The 22,524-nt window shown below is 42.0% G+C and overlaps 1 protein-coding gene across 1 annotated transcript; it reads right to left on the reverse strand.

Moving 5' to 3' along the window:
- Window positions 1–3,147: 3,147 nt before the first annotated feature.
- Window positions 3,148–8,038, reverse strand: NR0B1 (nuclear receptor subfamily 0 group B member 1). The gene is made up of 2 exons (XM_027096093.1): window positions 6,886–8,038; window positions 3,148–3,389 (listed from the first exon to the last, which is right to left on the reverse strand). The coding sequence occupies exons 1-2, from the start codon at window positions 8,036–8,038 to the stop codon at window positions 3,148–3,150; spliced, it is 1,395 nt and encodes a 464-aa protein (XP_026951894.1).
- Window positions 8,039–22,524: the final 14,486 nt, after the last annotated feature.

Here is a 22,524-nt window from a genome sequence, read left to right on the forward strand (position 1 = left end):
GTAACAACAGAGAAAACAACCAGAACACCCTTGGCTCCTGGGTAGGCACGGGGCGGGGTTGGGGCATTCATGATCTTTGTTTTTCAACACTGCTTCTGGAAGCTTTAGGCTCTTGCTATAGAAGAATGTTCCTTCATTCTGCCTTGCAAGCTGCTGTGGGGGCGCGTCGGATTCAGATGGACAGCCAAGCCCAGATCGCTCATAACTGCCTGTGAGACAGCGGGGGCTGGCCAGCTCCTGCGGTCCCTGCTCACTACCTCCAAATGTAGTTCACCCTTGGCAGGTGACGAACCAGTGTCGCTGGCAGAACTGTTTGGAATAGACTGCCTCAGGCAGTCTGCCTGAAAGCAAGGACTGAACTGAATGACTCGGACCAGACTGAGAACCCGAGGACAGGAGGAACCATGGTGGGAAGCCACATTGGGGGCCCTGTGAGCCTATGCCGCCTGCCCAATGTGTGTCCTGCGTGGAGTGCCCGAACATCGGAAACTCTTTGTTTCCAGTGCACCCTCGGGGATTGTACTTCTTGGATGTGTGCCCTGACTATTCTGACACTGCCTCAGCCCTGCAAGGCTTCGGGTCAGTCTCGTCTTACTGGCCAGAGCTCTGCAGGGCCCTGAATTGATACCTCCGGCCAGGTTAAAAAAAAAGAAAAAAAAAAAAAGGCTCATACAGGAAGTTATGGAGGAAGGCACTTGGCTTTCTAAGATAGACCTTTGTGGCTAATGGGATATGTTTTAACTGGCTTTGTGAAGGACCCGTACAGGGCACCATTGAAATCAATTCTGCAGGCTGGCCTCACCCTGATATTCTCCTGACCATAATTCTGTCAAGACTCCTTGCCTAAGGGCCAAGGGAGTGGATTGCGAAGAGGAGTTCACATACCAAGAGTGAGACTGCTATCCTTAGAATGGCCTGCTTGCAAGGTTGACCCTTGGCTGACATCTGGGAACTTCGATTTGGGGAATGTTCCCGCCCTTCCCTAACTAACTCGTAAGAGTGGCTCACTGGGCCTAGAGTGTTTGTGCAAACAAGGGGATTTATGCTGAGACCCTGTTCCCTTTCTGTGTGTTTGGAATTTTGGTACATACTAGGTAAAAGGTGCCCATGTGACCAGCCCTCAATAGAAACCCTAAATTCTGAGTCTCAAAGGGCTTCCCTGGGCAGAAATATCACACCCATGTTGTTGAATTTTTATTGCTGAGGAATAACGTGCTTGTGACCCCCCATGGGAGGGGGAGAGCAAAAGGAACCCTGCACATGGATTCCTCCAGACTCTGCCTGTGTCTTTTCCCCTATGATCTGGCTGTATATCCTTACCACATCTCTGTAATGAGTCTTAGCCCTGAAGACAACTATAGGCTGAGGCCCACGAGACCTAGCAAATCCCTGAGTGGGGTGTTGATCTTGGGGTCCCCCAACACAATCACTAATGGAAATCTCAAATATTTTCTTATCACATTATAGACGTAGATTATTTTGAAGTTTCAATTCTATTGATCACTGGCTTGAAATTTAGATATTAGACCTGCCACCAGATAGGTTTTTGTGTTGATAAAGATGTATATTATTATACCACATTTCAAAATATTTTTAAAACTTAACATTTTTTTAATTGAAGTATCATTGATTTATCAAATGGATGGACAACAAGGTCCTACTGTATAGCACAGGGAGCTATATTTAACGTCCTGAGATAAACCATAATGGAATATTATAAAGAATGTAAATATATGTATAACTGAGTCACTGCTGTACAGCAGAAAGTTTAACTATTTTTTTTTATAAATTTATTTTTGGTTGCGTTGGGTCTTCGTTGCTGCGCGTGGGCTTTCTCTAGTTGCGGAGAGCGGGGACTACTCTTCGTTGTGGTGCGTGGGCTTCTCATTGTGGTGGCTTCTCTTGTTGTGGAGCACGGGCTCTAGGCGCACAGGCTTCAGTAGTTGTGGCACGTGGGCTCAGTAGTTGTGGCGCACGGGCTTAGTTGCTCCACAGCATGTGGGTTCTTCACGGAGCAGGGATCGAACCCGTGTCCCCTGCCTTGGCAGGCAGATTCTTAACCACTGCGCCATCAGCGAAGTCCAAGTTTAACATTTTTAGTACTATGACATAATTTATTTTCTTTGTAATCCTAAGTATTTTATTTGCTGCATTATTCTGAGAGACTGATTCTGAGATGTCCATAGAATTCATCAGACTGCCAAAGGGGTTTGCACAAAAGAAATTTCAAGACTCCTTGCAATGGTTATTACCCTAGATTACCTAGATGTATTAATCACTGATGGGCAATTTATTACCTATCAGTGAATAAACATTAGGTGCCCTAAATTTTATCTGGGGACAAGGAAGAACTAGTTCTACTGATTGCATTTAAAGGGGCAGCAGGAGCCAACAATAAAGTCACTATATTTCATACCGTGCTCATTCGATGTGACAGTTACATATATAATGTATCTAAAAGGTGAGATATAATTGGGGGTTTATAACGATGTTGATTTTTCTGGAACTATAGTGCCTCCTTATAGAATGTAAGTTTCTTGTTGAACTTTACTTGCTGTGTACAGAAAAATCCCACACCAAAACTCTGAAAAATCTCTTACTTCACTTTCAGGTGCTTCTCTGATCACAGATTTCCACTTGACTTGGTACAAAGACAGTCTTGCACACAGCCAATGGGAGTGGAGAAGATAGAGCCAAGTCAACCTACAAAGACAATTTTTGTTTATGTTGCCTAGGTTTTTAATATTTTTTGAAGCCCTACTTAAACCCTGATGAACCTTTTCGCAATCAAATTAGTGGTTAACACCTTAACATTATGAGTTAAAGTTACAAATTTGATTTTGGCAGGTTCAATGGACAGAGTGGCTAAACTTGTGAAAATAGCATATGAGTGTAGTCCCCCTGCTGGTTCCTTAAAGATGTACAGAGATGTGTTACCTGTTGGCAAAAGTTTTCCTTTGCAATGAGACAGTATGGAACAGAGGATTTTCTAATTGTTTGTAACTAAAGTTTTTCTTTAATTGAATACAAAAATACTATGCATGTAAAAATAATAAAGTTTATTTTACTCTGTTTTACACTCTTCTGCCCACAGCTCCTCATTTGTGCTTCATGGTGAACTGCATGTGTGTGGCCCCCGTGCCTTCATTACTTCGCACAGAGCATCTCTAGCATCATATCATCCATTGTGACTGGGCCGATGATGGGCCTGAAGAACAGTTCGGCCAGGACATTGGCATTGATGAATCTCAGCAGGAAAAGGGTGCTGTTCAGTTCGGCAAATCTGGCCTGGTGCCCCCTGTGTGTCACCCTGACGTGTTCACGGAGTATCCGCTGGGTTCCCCACTGAAGTCCCTGGATGTACTTCACGCACTGCAGACCTGGTAGGTCTGGAGGAGAAAAAGGGAGAAAAACCTCTTTGTTAGAATCAGCTCACTCTGAGCCCTTTGCTAGCTTTTTAAACAGATCCAATTTCTGCCCCCTTCCCCAATTAAAAAAACGCTCAAGCTTCCTGGTTAAAAGTTCTTTTCAACAGCAAGGACAAAGTGCCAAACCACTTCTAAGGTTTCAGGAGCAACGCTTCCAAGAAGGAAATATCATGTAATTATTCTTATTTAATATTCACTATGTTTGTATGCTCACATTTAAAAACTGCTGGCCCTGAGCCAACAAATGCACACTTAATTCAGTATGACAGTAGAATATAGTTTAATGAATCATTGCTCCAGTTCACTATCTATGCACGTACAAAGAAATTAAAATTATTTCAAGAAGTGTGCACCTTTTACCTATGGCAAACAGGCCTTAGTATAAAGGCAAGAGGCTTTGCTAGGTAATATTTTACCATCCTCCCTTGAATTTCCCACCACTGTAATGATTACCGCCCATGGTGGTAAACTTCACAGCCACCAACTGTGGCTGACAGTCTCATTTAAATTATTTGCCTGCAGGCTGATTTTAGTCTACAGTCCCATAATAATTTAAGAGATAACTCTGGCCACTTAGCTCATTGTACCATGATTTCTGTACTGGGGAGGTTTTAAAAAAAGTGATTCAAATGAGCATTCCAAAGGGTTCTTTAAAAAAAAATAAAGCAGTCTTTGAAAGCATTGTCTTATAGCCATCAGAGGGTTAAAAAGTAAACATGGGGGCTTCCCTGGTGGCGCAGTGGTTGAGTCCGCCTGCCGATGCAGGGGACGCAGGTTCGTGCCCCGGTTCGGGAAGATCCCACGTGCCGCAGAGCAGCTGGGCCCGTGAGCTGTGGCCGCTGGGCGTGCACGTCCGGAGCCTGTGCTCTGCGGCGGGAGGGGCCACAGCAGTGAGAGGCCCACAAAAAAAAAAAAAAAAAGTAAACATGAAAACATTGATTGCAACGTGGTACAAAAGTTACTTTTCAAATAAAGATTGCATGACCTTCTTGCAGTACAGTGTGATATCCAAGTAAAACTGAATGAAATGCAATGCAGGAAAGATTAAATGCCTCTAAGTTTTATAAAGAACGTGATAAGAGGAGGCTGCTTTTAAAAGTCCTTTCATCCTCCATGATAGTAATATTACTGTAAAATTCTTTAACTTGTAATTAAGAAATTACCAATTTACCATTAGGTGTAAATGATGTTGATTATTGTAATCATTTTCCTTCCCTTTTTCTACAAAATCCAACAGAAAAGTATTTTAAAAGCATCATGCTAATAGTCACAGAGTAACAGAACCAGCCAGTGTTCTTTCAAAAAAAATAATAGCAATAGGCGAGTCATTTCTAGTACAGGCAAATATCAAATCTGATAAATGAGAACAAAAATACAGCAACATCTCTAATCCATATTCCAATTCTGATTACCCCAGTCCACGGATTACCATCCCCTACTACCTACAGCTCATTATCCAGGCTTGAGACCCAATTTTATTGCACTTGGATTCCATTCATGAGGGTAAGAAGAGGCTTGTGTGAAACCACCAGAAATCGGAAGCTCCCCCAGGTCTAAATTCATGGCTTATTAAAACTTCATCTTGTGAACTCCACTTTTCTCTGCTTTCATACCACACTGCTCTTTTCCCATCATCCCCTAAAAGTGTCCCCCCCACCAGAAAAAGACTTGCCTTCAAAGTAAAATCAAGAAAGAGAAAAGGCAGATAGATGGACTCCATGGGAGGCGGGAGGGAAATGTTTAAACTTAAAGATCAGGGGATACAAAATGATAAACAGCAAAGAAAGGCCACACACTTAGCAGGCATTACTTTTTCCCAGATGCAGGTATATTTATGTTTAAAGCACACCCAGCTTAGCTGGTTAAACTTATTTGAGAGAGGATTCAGAAAAGCAGAGCAAGAATAAGAGATGCAAAACAGGGTGGAGGGAAAGAGGGGAACTAGTGGAACGTAAACTTTTGAAAGCTGAGCCCTTGTCTTACCTTTTTATTCCAACAGAACAAAGCACATGGTAGGTGTCTAATAACACAGCTGAAGGAGCGAGAAAACACTGTCTTCCCAATGAACCACCTGAGGCACTTATTATGGATGCAGATTTGCTGACCCTCCACCAGAGCTACTGAATCAGAACTTGTAGAGGAGGGGCCCGGAAAGACTTTGAAGGACCGCCTTCCCTGCCAACACCACCAAGTGCACAGGTAGGTTTAGAAAACAATGATACAAGCAAAAAGTAACCTATCATGATCACTGGGATGAGCTGAGGTCTCTTAAGTCCTGAAATGTGAGGTCTGAATGAATTATTATCCCACTAAATCCTGCTCTATACCCCTTCAAAAGTGCTAGGCAGGAGGCAAGGACATGACCCCGAGACTCCTGGTGTCAGGAAAAAAGGATGTGGAGGGAGCATGATAAATACTCTCCCAACTCAAGCTGTCTGGAAACTTCCTGCCCACTTGTGACCCTTCTGGAAGGATGCTGGTTGAAGATGACTCTAGTAGTAGGACATACTCGAGACAAGGTGCTGGGCTGTCCAGGGAGATTTTCTCCAATGAGTCGGTTGCACTGTGTGGGGCAGAGTGTCCACCACCCAACAGACAACCTGAAAGTGTGGTGCAGCAGACATCCCCTTGGGCCCAGGAGACTGGAGACCCATGCTCCACAACTCACTGGCCATTTACTTTGGAGTAAGGTCACTTGGGACTAGACTACCTAACCTGCCAATGGGATGAGGAAAGGGTGAAGGGCAGAGGGGGTTGATTAGGAGGTCTCTAAGGTGTCTAAAGGCTCTAAAATGCAGTGCTCCTGCATGCAGTCTCTAACATGTCTTTCTCCTACCCCTTTGCTAACCTGATACTTACACTTAGATGATGAGACAGTCCAGCTGCTTAGGACCATTAAAATGACCATTCAGAGACAGACACATGAAACACTAAGTCCAGTGTCCTGACAGTGTCCCCAGGGGATGGTGTCTCTGTGGGTTCTTAACAAATATTTCCTCTCTTGCCAGCCTTAATAGACTTCCTCCAACCAAAAGGTTCTAGTAAATTTCAGAGCTGGGTTTCAGAAAGAGACGTTGCAAAATTTGCAGTGAACACAGACTTTTTTTTTTAAAGCTATACTACTGGATTTAAAAGATTTGAGAAGGAATAGCCATGTCCCTGAAAGCACAAACTTTTCCGTAGTAACAGAAAGGTGTAGAGAGATTAAGTACAAACCTCAACAAAAAAAAAAACCCTCCTCTCGGCTGAGTTTCTGGCAGCACCCCACCCACGAGGAATGGTTTCTGGAGCTCCCCCAACTCTGCTGAGTTTGTCATGATTCCTGACTTGTGCCCCCCAAACTCCCCTAACAATGAAAACTCTTCAAGTGTCTGTGCCAGGGGTGGGTACTGCCCAGTGCTTGTAGAAGAGAAAAGCCGGAGCAGAGAAAAGCCAGAGCCGAGGCCGGCGCCCTTACCCGGGTTAAAGAGCACGGTCCCCTTGAGGTAGGCGTACTCCTTGGTACTGATGTCCAGGCTCCAGCACTTGGCGAGGAAGCCCTTGATGGCTTGGACCTCGGCGGCCAACGGCAAATGCTCGGCCTCCGGCGGCAGTACCAAATGTGGCTGCGGCTCGTCGCCCTCGGTCTCCCGCCGCCTGGTGGTGAGGATCTTCTGCAGCAGGCTGGGCTCCGAGGTCTCCACCGTCTCAAAGTTCAAGCGGTCCTGGGCCAGCTCCAGCAGGAGTAGCGGCGCCCAGCAGCTGCGCACCAGCACCAGCTGCTGGTCCAGGGGCAGCACCTGGAAGCAGGGCAGGTACTTGACGAAGCGCAGCGTCTTCAACAGGCCTGCCGAGGCTGCCTCGCAGACCACCTGTGGGCTCTTGAGGGCCACCCGCCGCTGCGCGCCGCACGAGGGGTCCCACCAGGGGCCCCCCGGCTGTGCCTCTGGAGCCACGTGCGTTTGCTTTGCGCTCGTGGGCACGTTGCAGAGGATGCCGCCCTGCCGCGGGTGGTCTTCACCGCAAAAGCAGCAGCGGTACGGGAGCGCCAAGGCCCGCCCGCGCGGCAGCTCCTCTCTGCCCCCCAGCCTCTGCGCGCAGTAGGAGCGGTCCCACCACGCGCCCCCCGGCCGCGCCTCAGGAGCTTCCGGAGCCACGTGCGTCTGCTTTGCGCTGGTGAGCAAGCTGTACAGGATGCTGCCCTGCCGCGGGTGGTCTTCACCGCAAAAGCAGCAGCGGTACAGGAGCACCGTGGCCCGCCCACCCGGCAGTCCCTCTCTGCCCACTGGGGGCTCCGAACCACAGGAGCAGCCCCAGCACGCGCCCCCCAGCCGGGCCTCGGGCGCCTCCGCAGTCTCCTGCGTTTGCTTCGCGCTCGTGAGCATGTTGTAGAGGATGCTGCCCTGCCGCGGGTGGTCTTCACCGCAAAAGCAGCAGCGGTACAGGAGCGCCACTGCCCGTTCACCTGGCAGCCCCTCTCTGCCCACCGGGGGCTCCGAGCCACAGGAGCAGCCCCAGCACGCGCCCCCCGGCCGTGCCTCGGGCGCCTCCGGAGTCGCGTGCGTTTGCTTCGCGCTCATGAGCATGTTGTAGAGGATGCTGCCCTGCCACTGGTGGTCCTCGCCCGCCATGGCCCGCGGTGCCCGTAGCCCGGCTCTGTACAGTGGCTGCCGCCTGCAATCTATTTATACCGAACGCGCACGCACGCGCGTCGGCCGTCTCCGCCTGGGCAAAGGCGCGGAGGCGGGCGCGGCGCTCGGGTGTGTTAGCCCGTGACTTCGGCGGTTCAAAAGGGGCAGATGCTCCTTAACAGCTGAAAACGGAGGAGGAGCAGAGCCGTGGGAGCTGCCGGAAACTTCCCTCCGTCTTCTCATTACGCCCTTCCCTGCGTCTGGAAGACAGAGCTCGGCTCAGGGAGCAGGTATTTGGCGGCACTGTTCCAACTTTTTCCATTGAACCCTGGCGTCTAATTTGCTCTCTTTACTGGGAAGGCAGGGGTACCGAAAAGGGGAAAAATCTATTTCTGTGCCATATTTGCAAACTTTCATTAAATGACTAAACTTTGTATGGCTTACTTTGTATATGGATAGGGAGGTCTCATTTTAAGGGACGTTGAAAACTATAGACCATGGACCAGCAGTGTCAGCGTCATATGGGAACTTGGTAAAATGCCCAATCTCAGGCCCCAACCAGACCTTCTGGCTCTGAATCTGCATTTTAACGAGGCTTACAAAGGATCCGCGTGCACCTTAAATGTGGAAAAAGCACTAGTCTAAGGATGCTATCATAAGCTTATTGTTTAATTCAAGTAATATTTATGAGCACCCACTTTGTCGTAGGTGTTGTGTTAGAGAGCTGGGGGCAGCGACCAGGTTATAAAAGTGGCTAATATTTAGGAATATAATAATCACAAGGGGCTAAAAAGTTGCTACAGTGAGAACTTTGGATTCTTCTAGAGATATTATATTGGGTAGATGTGCAATTAACATTTCTTCTCCCACCGTTTCTAAGCGAATAACGAGCAGCACAGGTTTCAGGAAGCCTGGATCTTTTGTTCTCACTTGCCACACAGCCTCTTTGCTCGTGCTCCATACGGTCAATGAGATCAGTGGGTAGTTCCACATCACCACCTGACCCTTGTGTAACTAGCTGTTTCACCAACCATCTGGTTAACTTGAAATCACAACCTTTTAGCCCTCAAATTTCTCATCTTTCAAATGGGAGGTTTATTTAGTGATCTCTTGGGTCCATGACTGAAAACATGGAGCAAGGAAGGGGGACTGGTGTGTACCAGCTGGTATAGGATCCCACTACTCTCTCTCTCTCTCTCTGTCTCTGTCTCTCTGTCTCTCTCTCTCTCTCTGTCTCTCTGAGACCTGGAATTCTGAGCATAAGAGGAAAAGCTAGGTGATGCTTATTTTGCATTCAACCTGTAATTTTATTTTGCCTGTGAGAGGCCCTATAACAGTGCTTTAACCTCTGCTCTGGCACCAGATTGCCTTGATTTTAATTCTGGCCCTGACACCTAGTAGCTCCGTGGCTTTGGGCAGTGTATTAGTTTCCTATTGCTGCTGAAACAAATTACCACAAATTTAGTTGGTTTAAGGCAACATAAATTTATGTTACAGTTCTGGAGGCCAGAAGTCTGAAGTCAGTTTCACTGGGCTAAAATCAAGGTGACATTCCTTCTGGAGGCCCTAGGGGAGACTATATTTTCTTGCCGCTTCCAGCTTCTAGAAGCTGCTTACATTCCTTGGCTCCTGGCCACATCACTCCTGCCTCTGCTTCCATCTCCTTTCTGACTCTTATAAGGATCTTTATAATTACATTGGGCAAATCCAGATAATCTAGAATAATCTCTCCATCACAAAGTTCGAAATTAATTCCCATTTGGAAAGTCCCTTTTACCATGTAAGCTAACATCTTCCCAGGTGTTGAGGATTAGGACATGAACCTCATTGGAGGCATTATTTAGCCTTTCACAGGACAGTTACTCAAGCCACCTGTGCCTCGATTTCCTTTATTTCTACAACGCGGACAATAGTCTCTGTGAGGTAATCCTCCTATGTGAACTAATTCATGTAAAGTGTTTGCTTGGTACATGATAAGTGTTGGATGTATCAACTATTATCTACCCCTTTTTAAGATAATGTGGGATAACTTCAGGGTTAAGAGGTAATATAACCCCAGCACCTATCAACTGTTATCTACCCCTTTTTAAGATAATGTGGGATAACTTCAGGGTTAAGAGGTAGTATAACCCCAGCACCACCATTATTCTCTCTCTCCTAGGAAAGCCTGTCCTCACTCTCCACCCTGAAGCTGTCTCATTTTCTTCTGCATGTCCACATTTCTTGGCCCAGATTCAGAACACTGGATGGGTCACCTGGTCCACAACAATAATATATATTGGAAATGTTATCTCATTGTCCCCTTCATCATTTACTGTTTCCAATATTCAAGCTACTGTTTAGGGTACTGTTACTGCTGCTTCAGCAATCTCCCTGCTTGATGAACCCACCAGCCAGCCTCGCTGAAAAACTCAGCCTGCCTCAGTCCCCTCCTTAAGTTGCCAGTGCTCGTTACTTCTTATTGTGTTCCATTTTATTTTCTTCCTATCAATGATCAGAATTGGGTATGATTGATTGATTTAGTTATTTGATGCTTGTTGATTATCTCTCCCAACTAGTATAAAAGTCCCTTGAGGGAAAGGAATTAGCCATGCTGTAGCCCAGCAACTAGAACAATGTCTGGCATACACTAGGTGCTCGAAATTATATTTGTTGGCCAACTGTATCTTTAGCGAGAGAGAAGGCTGTAGCTCCTACTCTCAGCACAGAGGGCAAGTGTTCCCACACAACTGTGGCTGCACTGAACCTGGAGGAAGAGAAGTTAAGAGGCCCCGTTGGACTCAGAGCTTTCTGGAGGCCTTTTAAGTTTTTTTAAAATTTTTTTATTGAAGTATAGTTGATTTACAGTGTTAATTACTGCTGTACAGCAGAGTGACTGAGTTATACATATATATACATTCTTTTTCATTTTCTTTTCCATTATGGTTTGTCAGAGGATATTGAAAAGAGTTTCCTGTGCTATACAGTAAGACCTTGTTGTTTATCCATCCTATATATAATAGTTTGCATCTGCTAATCCCAAACTCCCAATCCATCCCTCTCCCACCCCCACCCCCCATGGCAACCACCAGTCTATTCTCTGTGTCCATGATTCTGTTTCTGTTTCACAGATAGGTTCATTTGTGTCACATTTTAGGTTCCACACATAAGTGATATCATATGGTATTTGTCTTTCTCTTTCTGACTTCACTCAGTATGATAATCTCTAGTCGTATCCATGTTGCTGCAAATGGCATTATTTCATTCTCTTTTTTTTTGGCTGAGTAGTATTCCATGGTATGTATATATCACACCTTCTTTATCCATTCATCTGTCAATGGACATTTAGGTGTTTCCATGTCTTGGCTATTGTGAAGAGTGCTGCTATGAACATTGGGGCACATGTATCTTTTTGAATTAGAGCTTTGTCTGGATATAAGCCCAGTAGTGGGATTGCTGGATCATATGGTAATTCTATTTTTAGTTTTCTGAGGAACCTGCATACTGTTTTCCACAGTGACTGCACCAACTTACATTCCCACCAACAGTGTAGGAGGGTTCCCTTTTCCCCACACCCTCTCCAGCATTTGTGATTTGTAGACTTTTTGATGCTGCCCGTTCTAACCAGTGTGAGGTGGTGCCTCGTAGTTCTGATTTGCATTTCTCTAATGATTAGTGATGTTGAGCATCTTTTCATGTGCCTATTTGGAGCATCCCCCCTTTTTTTGATACACAGAGTGCTACACGTGCTCTGGTAAAGTTACAAGAGGACTAGGTTGACAGCCAGAAGACATGGCTTTGAGTTTGGGCCCTTCCACTCTAAAGATATAACACTGAAAAGTCATTTAACTTCAGCCTTCACCATTATGGAATGGGGAACAATTCTATAAACCAGTATTAATGTGTACAGCCTGTTTCAAGTCATTCAAGGGGTCGTCTTATTTCTCTCTCAATATAGCCCTTTACAGAAATGTTTGCTGACCTCTTTGCTACACTGAAAATATAAAGCAACTTAACACTCATTAAGTTCACAGTTATGAGAGCTTTACACTCATCCACTTTCTAATGATTTAACATTGAGCAAAGCATTTAACACTGTTAGCCTTTTCAGCTATGAAACCAGAAAAAAATGCTATAAACTATTTTAATATATGTATCCTAGCCATGTATAATTCAAGGGTTTTTCTAAAACTCTTTTATCAACTATGTATTTTTTAAATCCTAGTAACTTAAATCCATTTTTTGTGACTTTAATCATCCACACCTCGCACGTATTTGATGCTTTTGACTTTGACTTTCAGGCATTGTCTCAAATTGAAACTTCAGTGCAGTGCCAAGAACCATGAACTTGTGATATAGTTGTTATAATTCCTGTTCTTTCCCAGGAGCAGTCTTCTGACTTTCTTACTTGTGCTTTTCTTGAAGTTGCGATCTTCTGTTCGCAACTCTGAAGGACTTTCTAGGTTCTTTGGATTGACCGTTTGGAAGAAGAGATTACCTGCTTGTCCTTCATACGTATTCATCCTTGGAAATGTCAGGAGAAAACGACTTCATCTTTCCACTTTCAGTTTTTTCCCCTGAACAAATAGCTCCCGAGAAACAAAATCATCCAAACAAGTGCAGAGATTCCCATCAAGTTATGCCAGACTGCTCGTTGCTACAGGGTTAGTGAAGACATAACCTTCTAAGGTAGGCACAGGCTTCTTCATTTGATTTGTTCCGTGTCCTCAGGTCACCATGACAGCTAGACAAAAGGACACTCATCACCTGCACCTGTCGTGCTGAGTTTGTCCACAACTTCAATTTGGGTATTTACACGGAGTCATTGTTCGATGACCTTGGTCAATTGGACACCTGCTCTGTAGAATCCATTATCTGTTCCAACTCATGGTGGGAGTAAAGCTGCTCTGCCTGCCTGAGTGTAACCTTCAACTTCAAAGTAATGCAGTTTTCACTAAAGGATGGAGGAGTGAAGTACAGGTGGGGATAAAGCCGGGTAAAATTGTAAAACTGAACTTTGCATAGCAAGCGGCTCTTGACCTGGAAGGCATTGCGATCTGAAACCTGATAGGAATTATCAATCCAGGCTTAAAAGAGCTGGAATGCCTCAGAATTCAGTTCCTTCAGTAAACAGCTGACAGGGAGTAACAATAGTGTTTTCCTTACTTTTCAATGTATATATTGGGTAAACACTATTGTGGAAAAACAGTGACTGATAAAATCCAAGAGATAGCCTCACTCCTATTCCTTTCCAAGACCCAGAATGTTGAAAGCTCTATTTATGGAAGAATTAATAGGCTTTAGCTGCTGATTCCTGAAACCCTTAGAGAAGATCAAGTCATGATTATTTATTTCCTTCAGATGAGCTACAAAGAAGGTAATCCATTGCCTTAGGGGTCACATAGTTGCTGAACTGGAATAATGACCCATACAGTAATTCTGAAATGTTCTAAAATCAATTTTCTAAAGCAATCAAACAACCACTCCGTTCAAGGAAAAACGTTCATCAAATCAATTAATTTTATTACATCTACCAATTTTGAATACATCCCAATACCAGATGTTGATCAAATTATCTAGTTAATAAATTCAATTGACTGGCAGGTTTCAAAATGATTGCCCCATTGGTTAGCAAGCTATTAAAATTGGTTTGACTGGTAAATTGGGAAATCGTTGCTCTATTGGTTCACATAGCTATGTACCCTAATGGTGATGGTAATTTTAGTTACAGACTCCCTGTGTATTGGGATCTGGAACTGGAGTAATAGCTCTCTTCCTGGAAATAGCTTTCTTTTCTCCACAACCATTATATCTAGAGTGCCTTGTACATTCCCTGGCATACCAAAGGCACTCAACAAACACCCGCTTAATGAAACAGAGTGAAGTTTCTTCCACATCTACAAATCTTTTAACTTCATTAGGTTGCCCAAACTTTTCTTCTTTCCTGTCACTGTATGGGTTTTAACAATCTTGCCAGCCCTGTTGGAAAGACCCTAGGTCCCTTTTGCCAAATACCAGCTACCTGTTTTATTTTATTTTTTTAAACTTTATTAGAGTATAGTTGATTTACAACGTTGTGTTAGTTTCAGGTGTACAGCATAGTGATTCAGTTACACATATATTCATTCTTTTTCAGATTGTTTTCCCATCTAGATTATTATAAAATATTGAGTAGAGTTCCCTGTGCTATATAGTAGGTCCTTGTTGGTTATCTATTTTATATATAGCAGTGTGTGTATGTTAGTCCCGAGCTCCTAATTTATCCTCCCCCCATGTTTCACCTTTGGTGACCATAAGTTTGTTTTCAAAATCTGTGAGTCTGTTTCTGTTTTGTGAATAAGTTCATTTATATCATTTTAAAATTAGATTCCACATGTGAGTGATAGCATATGATAATTTTCTTTGTCTGACTTGCTTCACTTAGTATGACAATCTCTAGGTCCATACATGTTGCTGCAAATGGCATTATTTTGCTCTTTTTTATGGCTGAGTAACATTCCATCGTATACATATACCACATTTTCTTTATCCATTCCTCTATTGATGGACATTTATGTTGCTTCCAAGTCATGGCTATTGTAAATAGTTCTGCAGTGAACATTGAGGTGCATGTGTCTTTTCGAATTATGATTTTCTCCAGATATATGCCCAGGAGTGGGATTGCTGGAACATATGGTAGTTCTATTTTTAGTTTTTAAAAATATTGTTTTTAAAGCATACTGTTCTCCATAGTGGCTGCACCAATTTACATTCCCACCAACAGTGTAGGAGGGTTCCCTTTTCCCCACACCCTCTCCAGCATTTATCATTTGTAGACTTTTGATGATGGCCATTCTGACTGGTGTGAGATGATACCTCGTTGTAGTTTTCATTTGTACTTCTCTGATATTTAGCAATGCTGAGCATCTTTTCATGTGCTTTTTGGCCATCTGTATGTCTTCTTTGGAGAAATGTCTGTTTAGATCTTCTGCCCATTTGTTTTTATTAGATTGTTTGGTTTTTTTTGACATAGAGTTGCATGAGCTGTTTGTATATTTTGGAGATTAATCCCTTGTCGGTCACTTTGTTTGCAAATATTTTCTTCCAAAGGGTTGGCTTTCATTTTGTTTATGGTTTCCTTTACTGTGCAAAAGCGTTTAAGTTTAATCAGGTCCCATTTGTTTGTTTTTATTTTCATTACTCTAGGAGGTAGATCCAAAAAGATATTGCTGTGATTTATGTCAGAGAGTGTTATGCCTATGTTTTCCTCTAGGAGTTTTATAGTGTCTGGCCTTACATTTAGGTCTTTGATCCACTTTGAGTTTCTTTTTGTGTATGGTGTTAGAGAATGTTCTAATTTCATTCTTTTACATGTAGCTGTGCAGTTTTCCCAGCACCACTCATTGAAGAGACTGTCTTTTCTCTATTGTATAGTCTTGCCTCCTTTGTTGTAGATTAATTGACCATAGGTGCGTGAGTTTATTTCTGGGTTTCCTATCCTGTTCCATTGATCTATATTTCTGTCCTTGTGCCAGTTCCGTACTGTTTTGATTACTGTAGCTTTTTAATATAGTCTGAAGACAGGGAGCCTGGTTCCTCCAGCTCAGTCTTTCTCAGGATTGCTTTGGCTATTTGGGGTCTTTTGTGTTTCCATACAAACTTAAAAACTTTTTGTTCTAGTTGTTCTATGAAAAATGTTTTCATTTTTCTATGAAAAATGTTTTAACCACTCTGATTTCTAGCTTGATAATCTCGAAAATGAGAGTAAATATATTATCTGTGTTTACTTCACAAAGTTGTTGAATGTATGAAATGATTGACAATACCTCATGTGAATTATTACAGTTAGATTGCAATTTCTTTAAGTCAGAAGCATCAGACTTTGTGAAGTGATATATTGCCCACCTAAATCAAATGTGTGCATTTGAAACTCTCTGTACATATACATCTAAAATGCATTTGAAATAAGGGATCCTGCAGTTGATAATAGGTCATTCAAGTTTGGAGTTAAATGCATCTAACGTTAGTAGTGCCAGAAAGCCTAATTGCTTTCTCTGAGCCTGCAGTGACAAACATATGAAAAACAAAAAATATGTGATACTTGGAGTCACAAGCCCCTGGTTAACAGTTTATTAAGCGTGACACTGTTAGGACTGTGTGTGTGTGTGTGTTTCTTTAGAAATTTTATAATGCGAGGGGGTATTCCAGGGCCTCAGCCAAAAATGATCTGGAGCCCACAAGATTCAGGATGGTAGAATTTGATTTATAGGCTGGTAAAGGGAAACCATCCAATGCCACTTCTGTAACCTTCTTCCAGCTGGAGTCTTATGGATGAACTAAAAGGTGTCATTAGGGACCAGATCCTGAAGATTATTTCAATAACCATTCAGCAGCATTTGAAGTTGGAATTCCACATATAAGAAAGGACACACAAATAAGAAATTAAACTTTTCATAAAAATTCTGCCAGCGTACACCTATACTAGAAGTACTATAATGTAAATAAATATAATTTGACATTTCTCTGGTATCTAGAACTGTATGTGTGAGCAAACTAACTTCTTAAAAATTTTGTTTGTATACCTTTATTGAACTATAGTTGATTTACAATATTAGTTTCAGATACACAGCATAGTGATTCAATATTTTTACAGATTATGCTCCATTTAAAGTTATTACAAAGTAATGGATATATTTCCTTGTTTGTATGATATATCCTTGTGCTGTACAATATATCCTTGTTTCTTATTTATTTTATAAATAGTTTATAAATATATAACAGTTTGTATCTCCTTATCCCCTACCCCTATCCTGCCCCTTCCCCTTCTCTCTCCCCACTGGTAACTACTAGTTTGTTCTCTAAGTCTGTGAGTCTGTTTCTGTTTTGTTATATATATTCATTTGTTTTATTTTTTAGATTCCACATATAAGTGATAACATAGAGTATGTCTTTCTCTGTCTGACTTAGTTCACTAAGCATAAGACCCTCTAGGTCTATCCACGCTGTTGCAAATGGCAGAATTTCATTGTTTTTTATGGCTGAGTAATACTCCATTGTATGTATATGCCACATCTTCTTTATCCATTCATCTGTTGGTGGACACTTGGGTTGCTTCCATATCTTGGTTATTGAATGCTGCTATGAGCATGGGGTACATGTATCTTTTTGAGTTAGTGTTTTCACTTTTTTCAAATGTATGCCCAGGAGTGGATTTGCTGGAGAATATGGTAGTTCTATTTTTAGTTTTTTGAGTAACCTCTATGATATTTTCTGTAGTGGCTGCACCAATTTACATTCCCACCAGCAGTGTTCAAGAGTTCCCTTTTCTCCACATCCTCGCCAACATTTATTATTTGTAGACATTTTGATGTTAGCCATTCTGACGGGTGTGAGGTGATACCTCATTGTGGTTTTGATTTGCATTTCTCTAATAATTAGTGATGTTGAGCATCTTTTCACGTGCCTGTTAGCCATCTGTATGTCTTCTTTGAAAAAAGTCTATTCGGGTTTTCTGCCCATTTTAAAATTGGATTTTTTTTGGTTACTGAGTTGTATGAGCTGTTTATACTGGGTTGGCCAAAAGGTTCATTCGGGTTTTTCTGTATTGGGTTGGCCAAAAAGTTGGTTCGGGATTTTCCGTAAGATCTTACTGAAAAACCCAAACGAACTTTTTGGCCAACTCAGTATTTTGGATATTCACCCATTGCAGGTCATATGATTTGCCAGTATCTTCTCCCATTCAGTAGGTTGTCTTTTCATTTCGTTGATGGTTTCCTTTGCTGTGCAAAAGCTGAGTGAAGTAACTTTTGTATTATTGACATCTTTTAATTCAGCAGATAAACTTTAATCTCATAATAAGTACTTCCTTTTCAGACAGAAAAGATCATTCTAAATGGGTTTACCTTGATTGTCATCTATTAAATGTTGATTTAACATGCTTAATTACAATTATGCATTGGTTTGCTTGGTATCTTTTATTTTTTTTTTTTGCTTGGTATCTTTTTAAAGTTCTTTGATTAAGGGTCAGGTCAGTACAGCATGGTCTTTCACATATCAAGGCCATTGAGTCCTATTAGAAGGGTAAATTGTATAGCGAAATGTTTCACTGTGCAAATCTCAGCTGTATTTTAGTTAAGTAAAAGCACGTTGGCTTTTAATCACCACTCGATCAATTACTTATAACATAAAAGGGATGGCTAAACAATGGGCGCATACTTAGTCAAAATTCCAAATATAGCTTTGGGAGTAAAAGGGAAGAAGAAAATTGTTCCTTGATAATCACAAATAATAATGTTGCCTTTCAAATATTCTAAAATGGTTTCGTCATAGAGAGATTAATGGTTCACTAAGTCCTGGCTACGCAAAGTGTGGTCTTCAGACCAGAGCACCAGAATCATCTAGGAGCTTGTTAGGAATGCAGAATCAGGTCTTGCCCCAAACCTGTTGAATCAGAATCTGCAGTTGAGCAAGATCCCGAAGGTGATTTGTATGCACACTAAAGCTTGCAAGTCACTCCATCAATCTCTGCTTCTCAAATTTGGCTGCTCTTTGGTATCACCTGGAAAGTTTGAAAAATTTCTTACTTAGGACTGGATCCCACTCCCAGAGATTCTAATTTAATTAGTATAAGGCATGACCTGGGCATAGAGAGTTTGAAAAACTCCCCAGGTAATTCTAATGAGCAACTAAGTTTGAGAATCATTGATCTTAAGAATAAAACCCAACATCATAGTCATTACGTAATAATAATAGTAGTAGTAGTAATATTTGGAGATAATAAATTCTTCAGAAAGCACAGATGAAAGCAAACATGGAAACTGTAATTAATGAAAAGATTTTGTCCCATTATCACATTAACACTGATCAGTTTATCAGATCAGCAGAGTGATAAGGGGATGGGACAGAAGTAGTGGTGAAGGATAGGACTTGAAACACGGGGTGAGGCAGAGTAACCTAGACCCTGAAAAGTACCAAAATACATGACTTTCGATAGCAAGGGTTCAGTACCTATACTAGTGTTGGCTAGCCAAGGGGTCAACATCATTCACCTTTGGAAAATTGGGACCCCAGGAAACCACATGTAGTTCTCTTGTGCTTCCCTGCCTTGTTGAGAGCATTGATATATGCACATGATATCTAAGGAATTCATAAGAAGAAAGGGAAAAACCAGGTATTATCAGTGCCTTAGCTTGAGTCCTCATAATCTCTTGTTTTATGTCAGTGAACTCCTAACTGACCTCCCTGCCTCTCATCATCCCCCTAAACTATTCATCTTCCAAATGTTTCCAGAGTGATCTTTCTAAAGTATGATTTTGATCCCATCAATCCATTGCTTAAAACAAACACTCCAAACACATCCCATTACATGAAACATCACCTCCTTAGCATAATGGGTCTGGGAGGGAATTAAGATTTATTGAGCATTAGATACTTCTTTTGTTCTCTAAACAAGATCTATGAGGTAGGTGTTATTGATCCCATTGTACAGATTAAGAAACTAATGTCCTTTTCCATGGAGAGACTAGTTAATGGCAGAGGCAAAATTAGAATTCTGATCTGCCTGGATATTCACTATCTAGCATGGTATACAAGATCTTTCATAATCTCACAACCTTTCTGGATTCGTCGAAATTTCAACGTTTTCCCCATGTTATAGATGCCCTACCGGACATTACACATCCTCAAAACGTGTCATGCTTCTCACTATTCCTTTAAAAATGAATTTCCTTTAAACTTTTGAACATGATACTTGTTTCTATAATGTCCTTATTTTAAAAAAGAATCTTTGAACTCTTACGTAGCCTTCCAAATTCAAATTCAGTGTTGTTTCGTGCATAAAGTGTTCCCCAAATCCCCTAAATAGGATTTGTCTCTTTCTTCAGTTTAATTATAGTACTTTCCACATATCCTATTAGCTTTCGACATAGTGTTTTGTAATTATTTTTATGTATTTATTTCTCTGTTATAAAATGAGGTTCTTGAGGATGCAAATCATGTCTTATTCATTTTTGTAAGCAACATCTTCTTCATCTTGGGGTCTATATCAGTCAGATTGGGTTAAGTTATGCCATATAACAACCCCTTAAAACTCAGTGGCCTAAAAGGGCAAAGGTGTGTTTCTTGCTTATGATATGGGTAGGTCGTGGTGCCATTTCATGCTATCTTGACTCCAAAATCCAGGTTGATAGAGCAGATTTCACCTGGAACATGGCTGGTTTTGTGACAGAGGGAAAGGAGATAAGGTGATCCATGAATCTGTAAATTTTCTGCTTAGGATTGACACACACCACTCCTACCCATATTTTGTTGGCTAAGGCAAGTTATATGGCTACTTCTAATTTCAATAGTGTCATGATGTGTAATTTTACTGCAGGAAGGAGCATTTCAAGTTACATGGCCAGGGCTGATGTCAATGAGGTAGGGGTATGTAAGCCTCTCTCCAGTGAAAGGAGGCAATGAACAATACCATCTACCACAGGGCCACCTACACTCCAGGAACATTCCCTATTCGCCACACAGTAAAGTTGCATTTTACACAAACTTGCACTGTGTTCCTTTTAAATATTAAAGCATCAAAATATTAATAAGATCCTACTCTGAGCATAAAATTTTAAATAATGCAGATTTCTTACATTTAAATATTTATCTCAAAAATCACATAATTTCAAAACTGGAAGGCCAAGTGAAATGAAAACTCTGGTCTGTTGCCAAGTGGCAACACTATTTTACTGGTACGTGGAAATACTATCATCTTTGTTAGTACTAGTCTTTCTTTCTTCTTTTTTTTAAATTTTTTTTTAATTTTTATTTTTTTTTGTTTTTGCGGTACGCGGGCCTCTCACCGCTGCGGCCTCTCCCGTTGCGGAGCACAGGCTCCGGACGCGCAGGCTTAGCGGCCATGGCTCACGGGCCCAGCCGCTCCGCGGCATGTGGGATCTTCCCGGACCGGGGCACGAACCCGCGTCCCCTGCATCGGCAGGCGGACCCTCAAGCACTGCGCCACCAGGGAAGCCTCTTTTTTAAAAAAAATAAATTTATTTATTTATTTGTTTTGGCTGTGTCGGATCTTCGTTGCTGCGTGCAGGCTTTCTCTAGTTGCAGCGAGCCGGGGCTACTGTTCGTTGCGGTGTGCAGGCTTCTCATTGCTGTGGCTTCTCTTATTGTGGAGCACAGGCTGTAGTTTTGGCTCGCGGGCTCTGGAGTGCAGGCTCAGTAGTTGTGGCTCACGGGCTTAGTTGCTCCATGGCATGTGGGATCTTCCCGGCCCAGGGCTCGAATCCATGTCCCCCGCATTGGCAGGCAGACTCTTAACCACTGCGCCACTAGGGAAGGCCAGTACTAGTCTTTCTTATACCAGGTATCAGGAAACACATTTCTTATATACAGTTGCACCTATTATAGGCAAACAATACATATTTCAACCCAGTCACCATTTTTCCACTATTAAAAATGGTATTCCCAATTTTATCCCTGATTTGACCACTAACCCACTTCCACAGAGACTTCAAAGCAAGTCAGATTCCTTCTCCCCCTCATTCGTATAAGGAATAAGAATAAATGCTAAGATCCAGAATCAGTTTTGCAGATAAGATGGCTCACGACCTCATATTTTAAAACTGGGATCTACAGTGTTCTCCTAGGTAATACAAGAGAACGGTGAAGTCCCCATTCTGTCTTCAATTATCCAGCCAATTAACAAACCTATTAAGTGGGCTCAGAAAGTGCTTTCCTTCTTTGTCATTATTCACCAAGTAAAAATTTGGTGGAAGAAGGTCAAACTTTGCTTAACAACTGCTACAAAAAGGTAAACAAAAAAAAGAAATGAAAAAGAAAGGATTTTTTTCCTATCAAACCTTTTGTATTCAACTTACCAATATCATGGAGACATTCATCCCAGGGTCTGTTATTTTAGTTAATATGTAACAATGCAGGTGTGTTTTATTACCATGAAAGCTGACCTTCCTCCTGCTCCAAGTGCCACATTGCTCCTACAAACAGTGTGATGCGCCTTTGAAACAGAAACTGATGACATACAATTTTCTGTAACAATCATTCTGAACATAAATTAGACAAAGGCTTTTTGCCCACACATGAGCAGTTAACTCACATAAGATAATTAAAATATGTTTTATGCCTAAATAATTTATTTAAATCTTTACTGAAATCACTGAGACACTATATATATACAGATGTCCAAAAACTTCAAGCTCTATCATACAAGGATATTTTTCAATGTCCTGCATGTTTGACCTGTTTTGCATTATTGCACAATGAAAGTCTTTTCATTTAGCAGATTTTTATTGAGCACTTAGTATGTTTCAGGTACCATACTAAGCATTTTCTATCGATTATTTCCTTCAATATGAGTCTCAGGAAATACTTTCTTTGAAAGTCATACTTAAGTCAGGGCCTGAAGGGTACATGGGATTCGCCAGGGAAAGGGAAAGCCTTTCAGGTGGAAGTTAGACCTGGGCCAAAGCTCTCAAATGCAAAACATCTCAGCATGTTCAAGGAACTGAAAAGATACA

The sequence above is a fragment of the Aethalodelphis obliquidens genome, unplaced genomic scaffold (genome assembly GCF_003676395.1).
Source record: "Aethalodelphis obliquidens isolate GAN/ISIS:26980383/991018 unplaced genomic scaffold, ASM367639v1 scaffold98, whole genome shotgun sequence".
Classification (NCBI taxonomy): domain Eukaryota; kingdom Metazoa; phylum Chordata; class Mammalia; order Artiodactyla; family Delphinidae; genus Aethalodelphis; species Aethalodelphis obliquidens.